Source organism: Oreochromis niloticus, linkage group LG11 (assembly GCF_001858045.2).
Source record: "Oreochromis niloticus isolate F11D_XX linkage group LG11, O_niloticus_UMD_NMBU, whole genome shotgun sequence".
Taxonomy (NCBI): Eukaryota; Metazoa; Chordata; class Actinopteri; order Cichliformes; family Cichlidae; genus Oreochromis; species Oreochromis niloticus.
Genome location: NC_031976.2, coordinates 4,086,869 through 4,099,827, shown reverse-complemented (window position 1 = coordinate 4,099,827; position 12,959 = coordinate 4,086,869). Strand labels below are relative to the sequence as shown.

The 12,959-nt window shown below is 39.0% G+C and overlaps 1 protein-coding gene and 1 pseudogene across 1 annotated transcript; both read left to right on the top strand.

The window, feature by feature from the left end:
• The window catches only part of LOC109200110 (piggyBac transposable element-derived protein 4-like), a 188,799-nt pseudogene that overhangs the window by 128,583 nt on the left and 47,257 nt on the right, over positions 1–12,959 (top strand).
• Positions 3,272–7,074, top strand: LOC102080148 (uncharacterized). Its single transcript, XM_025911156.1, has 8 exons — positions 3,272–3,307; positions 3,433–3,843; positions 3,926–4,136; positions 4,312–4,455; positions 5,207–5,424; positions 5,498–5,651; positions 5,733–5,842; positions 6,385–7,074. Exons 2-8 carry the CDS (start codon positions 3,550–3,552, stop codon positions 6,694–6,696), a joined length of 1,443 nt encoding a protein of 480 aa, XP_025766941.1. The 5' UTR covers positions 3,272–3,307; positions 3,433–3,549; the 3' UTR covers positions 6,697–7,074.

Genomic DNA, 12,959 nt, shown 5'->3' with positions numbered 1-12,959 from the left:
GTGCAGCCCTAATCTTAAGGCTGATTTCTATGGGAAATGATATCAGAAAGACTCTATGTTATTGGCACAAACACAATTTCCCTGAAACTACTAGAACAGTATAAAGTATAATCAATGAGCTCATGTGCTAATTCTGTAGCATGAACTGATACAGGTGTTCCTCAATCTTACTTTTCAGTTGCAATACAGTTTGTAAAAAAATAATGGGAGCAGGAACTTATCTGAACTATCATAATTAAGTATTTTCAAAAGAATCAGCATCTGTCCACAAGACTGTTTCAATTTGTTGTTGTTGTATTCACAGTGTCTACATTTGCTATAAGCAAAACCAATCCCTTCTTTAAAGCCAGCAATCTCATGCTGGGATAGCATGTTTCCGCAACTGGCTATAAAAAACACCAAACTATTTAATTTCACCATTTGACATTTCAATCCTTACACCATTGTAAAGCACTGATAGATCTTGAAGAATTCTTTTCAGTACAACATCAACGCCCCACTGAGCAATGTAATTTTCCTTAGCGATAGCAATAAAGTCATATTGCAGCTAACTTTGACCTAAATTTTGAATCAATATTTTCTAAAGTACAATAAAACATAACCAATGTGTTTACAGAAGCATGGGACCCTAAGGGGTTACACATTATAATTGTGTAAAGTATTAATTGCAATGCATTTGGGCTGTAAATATGGGGTGAGATGTAAAGAGGGATCCGTTTGTTAAATCATAGAAGAATGCCTCTCTGCTTCTTTGTGGTGCAGTGTTCAACAGATTCTCTCATCAGTCAATAACTGCTTTACACCTTCAATTAATGGTACGTAGTAAAAACTTTTGTTGCTTATGGACATGACCCTTCAAAGACCTTGCTTTACCTAACAAATCTTCTGGGATACTACTACTTCCTATGCGTTGACTGGGCTGAACAGTTCCCCTATGGCTCAACTCTGTCCATAGCAATGTTGGAGAAAGGATCCATGAACTTATCAAATGTAGCCAACGCCTCATCTTGAAGCTGAGTGGTTCTCTCGGCATGATCTTCAAACACTGTCCTCAATTTTTGCTTGAGCATATCCACAAGAACTGCCTGATATTGTTGCACTCCTGAGATGATATGTTTGACCGTTCTCTGTGAAAATATTTGACAAACAAAGTAACTTATTCTGCATTTACATAAAAAGTTTGAATGTCATTATAAACAAGTAAGATATTGATTGCATTATGTACTGTATTGATCCATTAAGAATATGACATACCTGTGATTAGTGGCACTGTTTTTGAACACTGATAGCGAAAGCCGCAACAGGTCTGGTAAAGGATGTTGTAGTAGCAGCTTCTTCCTTTAGAGCAGAATAACAAAGTTACTCCAAACACTTGGCCAATTCTAAAATCTCACACAACAGGTATAATTAGGTAACCTAATGATTAGACCATCAAAACAAAAAACAAAAAAAGAAAAACAAAGTGAATGACACTGATTACTGTTATTTATTAAATTATTTATGTATTTTAAAATAATGTAATTTAGATTTTCATGTAGAATTGATGTTTATATAAGTATGTCATATTTTTATTGTATGCATTTATTATTTTATTTAATTTTCCTACGAGATACCCAAATTGCTGCCACATGAATGATTTAAACGAGCAAAGTGTCTTTGATGCAAACTACACCATGAGACATGACAGCCGCAGAGTGCATGCCTGCTACGGCTGCAGCGTAGCCTTTACACTCATCCTGGTGATTTACAATCCAACCATAGTGAAAAACGCTTGATTAAAAATGGAGAAAAGGAGTAAAAGTAATATAGGACCTTATACGAGGAGTTAAATATAGCTAAATGTGTCATCAGAAGTCACACTACATTTTATTTAATTAGGTTAACACTTACCGTGACCGGGCTGTCAACCTGAGGCTCCTGCGCTTCAGGCAAAGATCCACGACTTGATATTTCCACAGTGCTGGTTGTTGTTGTAGTACCACGGTTGGCAAACACAGAACCACAACAATTTTCCGATCCTACAGAGTGGGATGTTGGGGGGGATCCTCCATCCTCTTGGTGGGTTTCCATTCGTCAAATACAGAGGGTGCGTCCGTTTAATGCGGCGAAAGAACGAGTTAAAAACTCTGAAATCCTGTTCACAGCCATCTTTTCCACAATCCAAATCTTGCCTTCGACCACGAGCTGCATTTACGTGGCAAGGAGCACATTCAGAGTTTAAGAAACAAAGATAAACAGCTCATACATCTCCAGAGCGCCATGGTGAACTGTTTATGCGCTGTAGCCATGCGGAATACTTTACCGCTCTTTACTGAAGGCCACAGATGAGAGTGTGGGACAATGGGAAATGTAGGCAATTTTTAAAAATATATTTTTCCTTAATTATCCAATTTTTCAGTTTTAAATTATATCAATTATATTTATTTTTAGGCAATAAGCATTTTAGACTTCATTTGTGAATTTTGTGTACTTTGAAAAAAATATATAAATAATTTTCTGCATGCGCATGCTCAGTTCCTGTCATGACCTTACTTTTTCGGGACAAAATCGTTTTCCGTGCTTTGTAAACCAACTGGACCGTTACCAAGATAAAAATTATTTATTTTTAAAAAACTAACAATAGTTTAAGGTTGGTAACATTAAGTTCAATAATTACATTTATGAACGACACTATAGTATAACTGTGCTATTAAGATAAAGTCGTGTTTTGTGAGGGCCGCTAGTTAGCAAGCTAGCTAACATGATCATTAGCTAAATGATCTTACTTCAGCTGTGGGCTATTGCCAGGTGCTTTGAGCGGAGGCTTTTGAACCGAGCTAGAGAACTGTTGTCACGGCATGGATGCGTTTGACGATGCCATACTGTCTGTGTTGCAGGGTAAGTCTCATTTTTCAGTTATCTTGAGTCATTAGCTGTCCTTGCTGATTATGCTAACCGATGGTTTCTGAAACTTGGAGCTGAGATTGCACTCTAGTTTCAGTTGGATTGAAATTTATCCAAATCATAGCCTTGAATCGTTTTTGACAAAATATACTTGGAACATCATTCTTGAAAACCGCCAAAAAATAGTTTTATTGCATTTAAAAAATGTTATATATTTATTGGCAAAAATGACCTCAATATGTAATAAGCCACACTCAGGCAAAGAGAAATAAATGTCAAAATTAAAGCTGTGTTTCTCATTTACAGCTGCGAATATTGACTATGAAGCTTTGAGAAGCTTTACCCGGGATGACCTGAAGGATCTCTTTCCAGGCCATGAAATTTCTTCCGGAGAAAGAAGCTTTGGAATTTCATAATCCAACAGGTAAACAGACATTATACAAATAAGAATATTATAATTAATGCTAGAATATATCATTGTCTAGCAATAATTTGCCTAATTGTGGATTTTTATTTTTTTTTTATATCCCGCAACTGTTATTGCTTAAGACTGCTGAACAAAATGCCAACACTTGCCATCGAAGCGAGAGTAACCCCTTAGGCTTTGTTGTGTCTGAATGTCAGCCACAAACTTCCAGTCCCATTTCCTACACTGCTCACAAAACAATGAAAATGCCAGACCCACCAGAGTATGTGTTGTATACAGATTCAGAACTGGACATGGTGCGCAGTCAGTACTTTGCATTGCTTCACAGTGGAAAGGAAAAGGACTGTAAGATGTCGAAGGAGCTCTGTTGCAGACTTATAAGGAACACAGTCACCAGCATGGTTGCAATCCTTCGTGCTAGTCCCATGGGGAAAGAAGTAGGATACCCCTCCAAACTTGAAATGAGAGCAATGTCACAGAAGATTGTCGACTATTACCCTATGTTATGTGATGCTGACACACACATGCCATATGTAAGTCATTCTTTTGCCACTACAATATCTAAAATTGAGCAAGATAAAAAAGAATGTACAAATATATATTATTTTACCACAGGTGACCATCTACACCAAACTGTACAAACGACTCCAAAATATGAAGTCTCCAAGGAGGAAACAGGGTTCCATGCTGCAGCGAGGCAGGCCCAGGAAGATTATTTTCAGCTCAGACAACTTAGACAATGAAACTGAAGGTGACTTAAGTGGCGAAGCAAGTGGTTCAAGTGACTATACCATACTTGACCTCAGCAAGGACAACTCAAATGCAGGTGTGTACTTTGGTCTGCTGTAGTAATGACTTTTGGACATATAAAACTTCAAACTTTTGCCCTCAGTTTTCTATTCAGAGTGTATTGCAAGATTTAGACAGTTTTGAATATTTGCCTTAACTTTCTAGCCATTTCCTGTTATTAAATTCTGTTCATCCTCTACTTTTTTTCTCAGAGAAAGCATCAAAATTCCATCTACACTCTACTGTACCAACACAGTCAAACAATAATACCCTGGCTTCACCACTATTATCTAAGTCAGCCTCATGCTCTGCACCCAGGGCTGCCATAGGTCCACCAACTCCAGATGACGATGTTGGTAAGTCCACCGTCACCCTTAGCTACCTCTCTATCTGCTGACTGTGTCTCCTCTTACAACTCCTTCCACCATATGGCTACAACAATGAACCCCTTTCTAAATGTGTATTCCACAAATCACATTGGTGTGGCATTAACACGTTGGCGTGTCAACATATGATATATCCCTCATACCATCTTGCCAGTTAGCCATAGCACACACACAGTGTTGCACACAATCACCAGAAAATAGTTTATATTTTAATACCTTGTGTTGTAGTGGGTGTTATTCAGTACTGATTATTTACACATGTAAATCCTCATGCTGGTTACATCTATCATGCTTTATCACAGTGTTTCTGTCATAGATCAAATTACCTAAAAGATTTTTTTATCCATGAGCTCATAATCACTGTCCACACTATTGTGAATGGTATACACAGTAAACAAACTGTGCCTTGTTTTCACAATGATTTTATTCATGGGCATCTTTAACTTTCCTTTTAATATTTGATTCTGTTCAAAGTAACAATTAACATAAATCCATGATCATTATAGGACAAGGACATAAAGGGAAATGATCAGGACATATAGGGTCAGTTCATTACTTAAACATATTTAACCTAAACATTATTTCTCATAAATATTAAACTGAAAACAGTAACTTAAAAATAATCCTAGAACCTTGTTAGAAATTACTGATTAGAAAAATCTGGATTTTCTGAAGTCTAGTAGTTACACCTTGTCTTACAAATGCTCTTTGCTCTCCCTAGCAGACCATGACAGCCTGAAGATGCAGCCAAGACATTACAAAACCTTGAGCAACATGTACAGGAAACCAAATGCAAAACCCAACCAAAGTGACGTTGCTCAAATTTTGGACCTGGAGTTTGAGGCCAGACGAGCTTTTATTGATGCAGATGTTACAAGGGAAGAAGACAGGCCCACAAAAATATTTGAAGCATACCCGTGCTTCAAAGATATTCGAAATGTAAGCCTAGCTACCTTCAATTAAATTCCTTGCTTTTCTCTGGATAGGGTTCTTGACCCTAACTTTTTCATAGGCGATGGATGAACTGTGTCGCATCGTTGGTGGTTCCAACTGCAAATGCATAGATCAAATGAAGGGTAGATGGGCAGAGTTTTGTTCGAAAGTGCAGTTCTATGGCATTTGGAAGAAGGTCCTGAAACCTCCTCTCCCCTTGGATGTACGTGGAGGTAAGTGGCCTTTTCATACATTAAATCCATACATCAGATATGTTCAGATTACTTTATTAAGATACTTTTCTCTGTCCACAGTGGAGTTTACTGTCACTCTCTTCAATGCACTTCCATCTCTTTTTCCTTCACCAACTACACCACCAAAGCGGCTGGGAAGTGCCAGTGAGGCTCTCCTTCATATCCTCCAGGTGAGAACAGCTGTTAGCAATACCAGCCACTGTAACTTTCACTCCATTTAATTGTAGTATTATTATTATTACCATTATCATTATATTATTTTGCTTTTCATGCTTAATAAGAGAGGGTCAAAGTTCAATTCAGCAGGGATTAAATTACTCCTTCTTCAGGATTTCTAAATTGGCATTTAAAACCTACTCCAGAGAGGCAGCGCAGAGCAAAAGCACATTGCAGTTGGGATACAAGTAAAATGGGTAAAATTATTTATATAAGGCATTCAAAAACTAGAATATGTAACAAAGTTTTTAAAAAATGTTTAAAAAAACAAATGAGAAAAAAAGCACAAATATACATGATAAAAAAGGCTGTAAACTAGAGAAAATTCATGCTCAGAATTAATACATTTCCAAAATTTCATTTATTTCTTCTATTCCAACAGTAAATCATTCTAAACATTCTTGATTTTGCTTTTTGTGTCTTAAGCTGTTTGGATGCACAGCAACCCTTTCATTTAAAATCTTGAAGAATTTGTCCTTTTTTTGTGCTTTTCTAGCCGGGTGAAGATGCTATGCTATACCTGGAGAAGCGGCCTCTCTCCTCCCCAGTGCTGCTTTTTGATGGGACAACCAGCATTGTTGCTGTAGGAAACATACCAGTGACCACTCTGCCCTTGGAGGATTTCTGGGAAGGAATGTTGGTGTTGATGGCATATTACTACACCTTGCACTTAACATACCCGAAATGTGTTGCAACGGTCCTCTCTGTCGTACAAACTGAGGTAATCACTGATGCCATCCATGATCAAGATGCCACTTGTGCATATAAGAAAGCAATAGCTAAGTGGAAGTCATTCTTTGAAAAATAGGTGAATACCAAGCAGAATTTTATCAGGTCATTTGCAGTTTGTTTAGCTTTGTAGTGCGTTTGTACAACTTTGTTCCTAATTTGCCTAGCAATGTCCTGAGAAACTGCTTTACTTATGCCTTACAAATGAAAGTTGTTGTTTTTTTTTCTCTTAATGACACTTTACCTGAGGCATATAAAGTTTTAAATTAGTAATGCCGTTATTTACAACATTGTGAGATTATGTGACTGTCACAAAAGTTTAGGGCCAAAAATGTAATTTCTTTTCTCTGTTTAGGCCTTCTAAAGGGTTGATTTAGATTTTAGAGATTGTGCAGCAGCCCTATATTGTTTACAAAAAGGGTTTTGTTCTCATGAGAGGAATAAATGTTGACATATATCACTCTTGTCCTGGCTGTGATTTCAGTAGAAGCCAAGGAATATTCTAGGAAAAAGGTCTGTTTTAAGGTTTTTGTGCTTGGATTTAATATGGATTAGGCTCTATTTTAAGATAAGCCAACCTGAATCAAGAAACAAATTAATCATACTTCACTAATACTGAGTAGATTTTCATAGTATTAGAACTATTTTTCTCGTTGCATTGCATTCATTTGCTGCAAGTAAGAATTCAAAACATAAAAAAGACTGTAATTTAGCATATTTATCTAAAATTGAGTTTTTTAAAGCTTATTTTAACCCTCTTCAATTCTCAAATGTGTTCTTTTATTTCTGGATTAAAAAATCTTATTTCAAGATTTCTTATTAAGTAAAATTAACTTGCTGCATGGACAGATAATTTCACTTGTTTTCAGTGCTTTTTGTATCAAATGTAGTATTTGTTTCCTAAATGTAGACTACCCATTTTTGCAGTGTAGGGACACTCAGGATGGAGGTAAATTGTGTTTCACAGGCAGAATAAGATATCTAGAAAATATCAAATTTTGGATCAATTATAAATTTTTTTAGCATCTATTAAAGGTGTAGACAAACTATTCAACATAGTTCTATGTGTGTTTTCAAAATAAACTAATCATGGTTATTAATTATACATTAAAATAATTTTCCATCTGATTAAAGCATTACAGATATATAGTAAATTACTACACACCTTTATCTGAAAAAAACATATTCCATGTGGCAACCCAAACGTAATCCAAAAACTTAAAACTAAGTACAATGTTGATAACTGGAATATTACACATCTGCATCCTACCACCAAAATTCTCTTTCAGTAATACTTAGTTACGATAAGATAAGATAAGATAAGATAAGATACCGTATTTTCACGACCATAAGACGCACTGTACTAAAAGGCGCAGTCTCAGTTATGTGTGCCATTACTGTATTTAACACACACATAAGGCGCACTGGATTATAGGGCGCATACAAGTACCGTATGCGTATTTAAAAATAAAGCGGGAGCAAACCTGAGTTCGGTACCTTACTCACATTTCTATTACCGGTAATCGTCATCATCAACAACACACAAGCATACAAGTGTGCATATTTAAAAATAAAGCAGGAGCAAAACTGAGTTTGGTACTCACATTTTTATTACCAGTAATCGTCATCATCAACAACACACAAGCATACAAGTGTGCGTATTTAAAAATAAAGCAGGAGCAAAACAAAGTTTGGTACTCACATTTTTATCATCAATCAAACCCATCGAAGTCCTCATCCTCTGTGTCTGAATTGAACAGCTGCGCTAAATCTCCATCAAACATGCCAGGTTCACTTTCTTCACTGTCAGAGTCACTTTCCGTGCCGTGCGGCTCCTCGGAAATGATGCCGGCTTTTGCGAAAGCTCGAACAACAGTGCCAGCAGACATGTTAGCCCAACCATCTACAATCCATTCAATTCAATTCAATTCAATTTTATTTATATAGCGCCAAATCACAACAAAAGTCGCCTCAAGGCGCTTTATATTGTACAGTAGATAGCACAATAATAAATACAGAGAAAAACCCAACAATCATATGACCCCCTATGAGCAAGCACTTTGGCGACAGTGGGAAGGAAAAACTCCCTTTTAAGAGGAAGAAACCTCCGGCAGAACCAGGCTCAGGGAGGGGCGGCCATCTGCTGCGACCGGTTGGGGTGAAAGAAGGAAAACAGGATGAAAGACATGCTGTGGAAGAGAGACAGAGATTAATAACAGATATGATTCGATGCAGAGAGGTCTATTAGCACATAGTGAGTGAGAAAGGTGACTGGAAGGGAAAAACTCAATGCATCATGGGAATCCCCGGCAGCCTACGTCTATTGCAGCATAACTAAGGGAGGATTCAGGGTCACCTGGTCCAGCCCTAACTATATGCTTTAGCAAAAAGGAAAGTTTTAAGCCTAATCTTGAAAGTAGAGATAGTGTCTGTCTCCCGAATCCAAACTGGAAGTTGGTTCCACAGAAGAGGGGCCTGAAAACTGAAGGCTCTGCCTCCCATTCTACTTTTAAATACTCTAGGAACAACAAGTAGGCCTGCAGTGCAAGAGCGAAGTGCTCTAATAGGGTGATATGGTACTACAAGGTCATTAAGATAAGATGGGGCCTGATTATTTAAGACCTTGTATGTGAGGAGCAGGATTTTGAATTCAATTCTGGATTTAACAGGAAGCCAATGAAGGGAAGCCAAAACAGGAGAAATATGCTCTCTCTTTCTAGTCCCTGTCAGTACTCTTGCTGCAGCATTTTGGATCAGCTGAAGGCTTTTCAGCGAGTTTTTAGGACATCCTGATAATAATGAATTACAGTAGTCCAGCCTGGAAGTAATAAATGCATGAACTAGTTTTTCAGCATCACTCTGAGACAGGATATTTCTAATTTTAGAGATGTTGCGCAAATGGAAGAAAGCAGTCTTACATATTTGTTTAATATGTGCGTTGAAGGACATGTCCTGGTCAAAAATGACTCCAAGGTTTCTCACAGCATTACTGGAGGCCAAGGTAATGCCATCCAGAGTAAGAATCTGCTTAGATACCATATTTCTAAGATTTTCAGGGCCGAGTACAATAACCTCAGTTTTATCTGAATTAAGAAGCAGAAAGTTAGCGGCCATCCAGGTCTTTATGTCTTTAAGACATTCCTGCAGTTTAACTAATTGGTGTGTGTTACCTGGCTTCATGGATAGATAGAGCTGTGTGTCATCTGCATAGCAGTGAAAATTTATGCTATGTCTTCTAATGATGCTGCCTAAGGGAAGCATGTATAATGTAAATAGAATTGGTCCTAGCACTGAACCCTGTGGAACACCATAATTGACCTTAGTGTCTGAAGAGGACTCTCCATTTACATGTACAAATTGGAGTCTATTAGATAGATATGATACAAACCACTGCAGTGCAGTACCTGTAATACCTACAGCATGTTCTAATCGCTCTAATAGGATATTATGGTCAACAGTATCGAATGCAGCACTGAGGTCTAGCAGGACAAGCACAGAGATGAGTCCACTGTCAGAGGCCATAAGAAGATCATTTGTAACCTTCACTAAAGCTGTTTCTGTACTGTGATGAGCTCTGAAACCTGACTGAAATGCTTCAAATAAGCCATTCCTCTGCAGATGATCTGTTAGCTGTTTGACAACTACTCTTTCAAGGATTTTTGATATGAAAGGAAGGTTGGAGATTGGCCTATAATTAGCTAAGACAGCTGGGTCTAGAGATGGCTTTTTAAGTAAAGGTTTAACTACAGCCACCTTGAAGGCCTGTGGTACATAGCCGATTATTAGAGATAGGTTGATCATATTTAAGATTGAAGCATTAATTAATGGCAGGACCTCTTTTAGCAGTTTTGTAGGAATGGGGTCTAAAAGACACGTTGATGGTTTGGAGGAATTAATTATTGAAGTTAACTCAGAAAGATCAATTGGAGAAAAAGAGTCTAACTTAACATTGATGGTACTAAAAGTAGCTGTAGATAATGTTACATCTGTGGGATGATTATTGGTAATTTTTTCTCTAATGATAAAAATTTTATTTGTGAAGAAGTTCATGAAGTCATTACTAGTTAACGTTAAAGGGATTGTTGGCTCAGTAGAGCTCTGACTTTTTGTCAGCCTGGCTACAGTGCTGAAGAGAAACCTGGGGTTGTTCTTATTTTCTTCAATCAGTGACGAATAGTAAGATGTTCTGGCTTTGCGGAGGGCTTTCTTATAAAGCAGCAAACTATTTCTCCAGGCTAAATGATGATCCTCTAAATTTGTGACACGCCATTTCCTCTCCAGCTTACGAGTTATCTGCTTTAGGCTACGTGTTTGAGAATTATACCACGGAGTCAGGGACTTTGGATTTGAGGCCTTAGTTTTCACAGGAGCTACAGTATCCAGAGCTACAGTATCCATTGGCAAATTGTGGCGTAACTCGCCCGGCGCTGCCTTCCACTCTTGGTGAAACTGTGGTCTCCATCCGTCATCCATCGCTCCCACGCCGCTCGCAGCCTTACTTTGAACGGGCGGTTCACACCGATGTCCAGCGGTTGGAGTTCCTTTGTCAGGCCTCCCGGAATGACAGCAAGCTCACAGTTCATTTGTTTCACTAGTTTTTTCACATCGGCTGTGAGATGGGCACGCATAGAGTCACAGATTAAGAGCGATGGTGATGCGTGGAAAAAAAAACACCTGGTCTCCTTACATACACCTCCCTCAGCCACTCTTTCATCATTTCCTCATCCATCCAGCCCTTTTCATTTGCCTTAATGATGATTCCTGCTGGAAACTTCTCTTTAGGCAAAGTCTTTCTCTTAAAAATCACCATAGGTGGCAGTTTCTGTCCATTAGCATGGCAGCCAAGCACAACAGTAAAAGAAGACTTTTCATACCCCGTTGTGCGTATCGCTACCGTGCTGGTCCCCTTCTTCTCCACAGTGTGACTCACCGGGATGTCAAAAGTGAGCGGGACCTCGTCCATGTTTGTGATGTGGCTGGGCTGGATGTTTTTGTCACCGATGTGTTTGCTGCAGTAGGAGCGGAAGATAGCCAGCTTTTCCTTATAATCCGCTGGAAGTTGCTGCGCTACCGTAGTCCTGGTCTGGATGGAAAAATGGCACCGTTTCATAAAACGAAAGCACCAAGACGGGCCTCCTTGGAAATGTTCAATGTTCATCTCTTCAGCTAGTGAAACTGCTTTTAGCCGAATGGTGACCGTCGAAACGCTTCTCCCGCTCGTTCTTTGCTCGATGATCCACCGCTCGAGTCTTTCCTCCAACTCGGGCCACCTCGCCTTATGTCCGCGGAAACTCAGCTGCGTTTTCTTGACCTGCCGGAGCTTGTTTTCTAGCTTCCTCCATTTGCGAACCATCGATTCGTTAATCTTAAATTCTCTCGCCGCTGCTCGATTTCGATGTTCCTCCGCGTAGCTGATGGCCTTCAGTTTAAACTGTGCTTCGTAAGCGTGTCTCTTTGCCATTTTCAGGGTTGTTAAAACAACGATGTCCTGCATAACGCACATACCTGTACTTTAATACAGGTATGTGCGATCGTATATACCGCTACAGTCAACGCCCACACTTCACCCTTTAGCGTTCTCATGGTGTTCTCTACTACGTCCTCATTACAACACACAGGGCGCACTGTACTATAGGGCGCGCCGTACTTTTTGAAGACAATCTAAGACTTTTAAGTGCGCCTTATGATCGTGAAAATACTGTAAGATAAGATAAGATAACCTTTATTGGTCCCACACGTGGGAAATTTGTTTTGTCACAGCAGGAAGTGGACAGTGCAAAAGTTATGAAGCAAAAATTATAATACAATAAGAATAAATACAGTACACAACTGTACAGAATAGAATAAAATAAAATACTATATACAGTAGAATAAAATATACAATAAGATAAAAATAGAATAGAAGTGCTATATACAACTGAGTAAAAATACAACGATGCCAGAAAAGATTATTGCACTTAGTCTTATTGCACATGTGTGGGTGTGTGTGTTTGATCAGTTAAAGTCTTTGTTGTAGAGTCTGACAGCAGTGGGGAGGAAAGACCTGCGAAATCTCTCCGTTCCACACCGTGGGTGCCGCAGCCTGCCACTGAAGGAGCTGCTCAGTGCTGTCAGAGTGTCCTGCATGGGGTGGGAGATGTTGTCCAACAGTGATGACAGCTTAGCCGCCATTCTCCTGTCACTCACCACCTCCACTGGGTCCAGAGGGCATCCCAGAACAGAGCTGGCCCTTCGGATCAGCCTGTTCAGTCTCTTCCTGTCCCCAGCAGAGATGCTGCCGCCTCAGCAGACCACACCATAAAAGATGGCAGAGGCCACCACAGAGTCATAGAAGGTCTTCAG

What these genes read in the sequence shown, in the direction of transcription:
- LOC102080148 (XM_025911156.1), top strand. Translation starts at nt 3,550, where the DNA reads ATGAAAATGCCAGACCCACCAGAGTATGTGTTGTATACAGATTCAGAA. An exon ending in CTGACACACACATGCCATAT is followed by an intron (nt 3,844 to 3,925) that starts GTAAGTCATTCT and finishes ATTTTACCACAG; the next exon opens with GTGACCATCTACACCAAACT. An exon ending in CCCCTTGGATGTACGTGGAG is followed by an intron (nt 5,652 to 5,732) that starts GTAAGTGGCCTT and finishes CTCTGTCCACAG; the next exon opens with TGGAGTTTACTGTCACTCTC.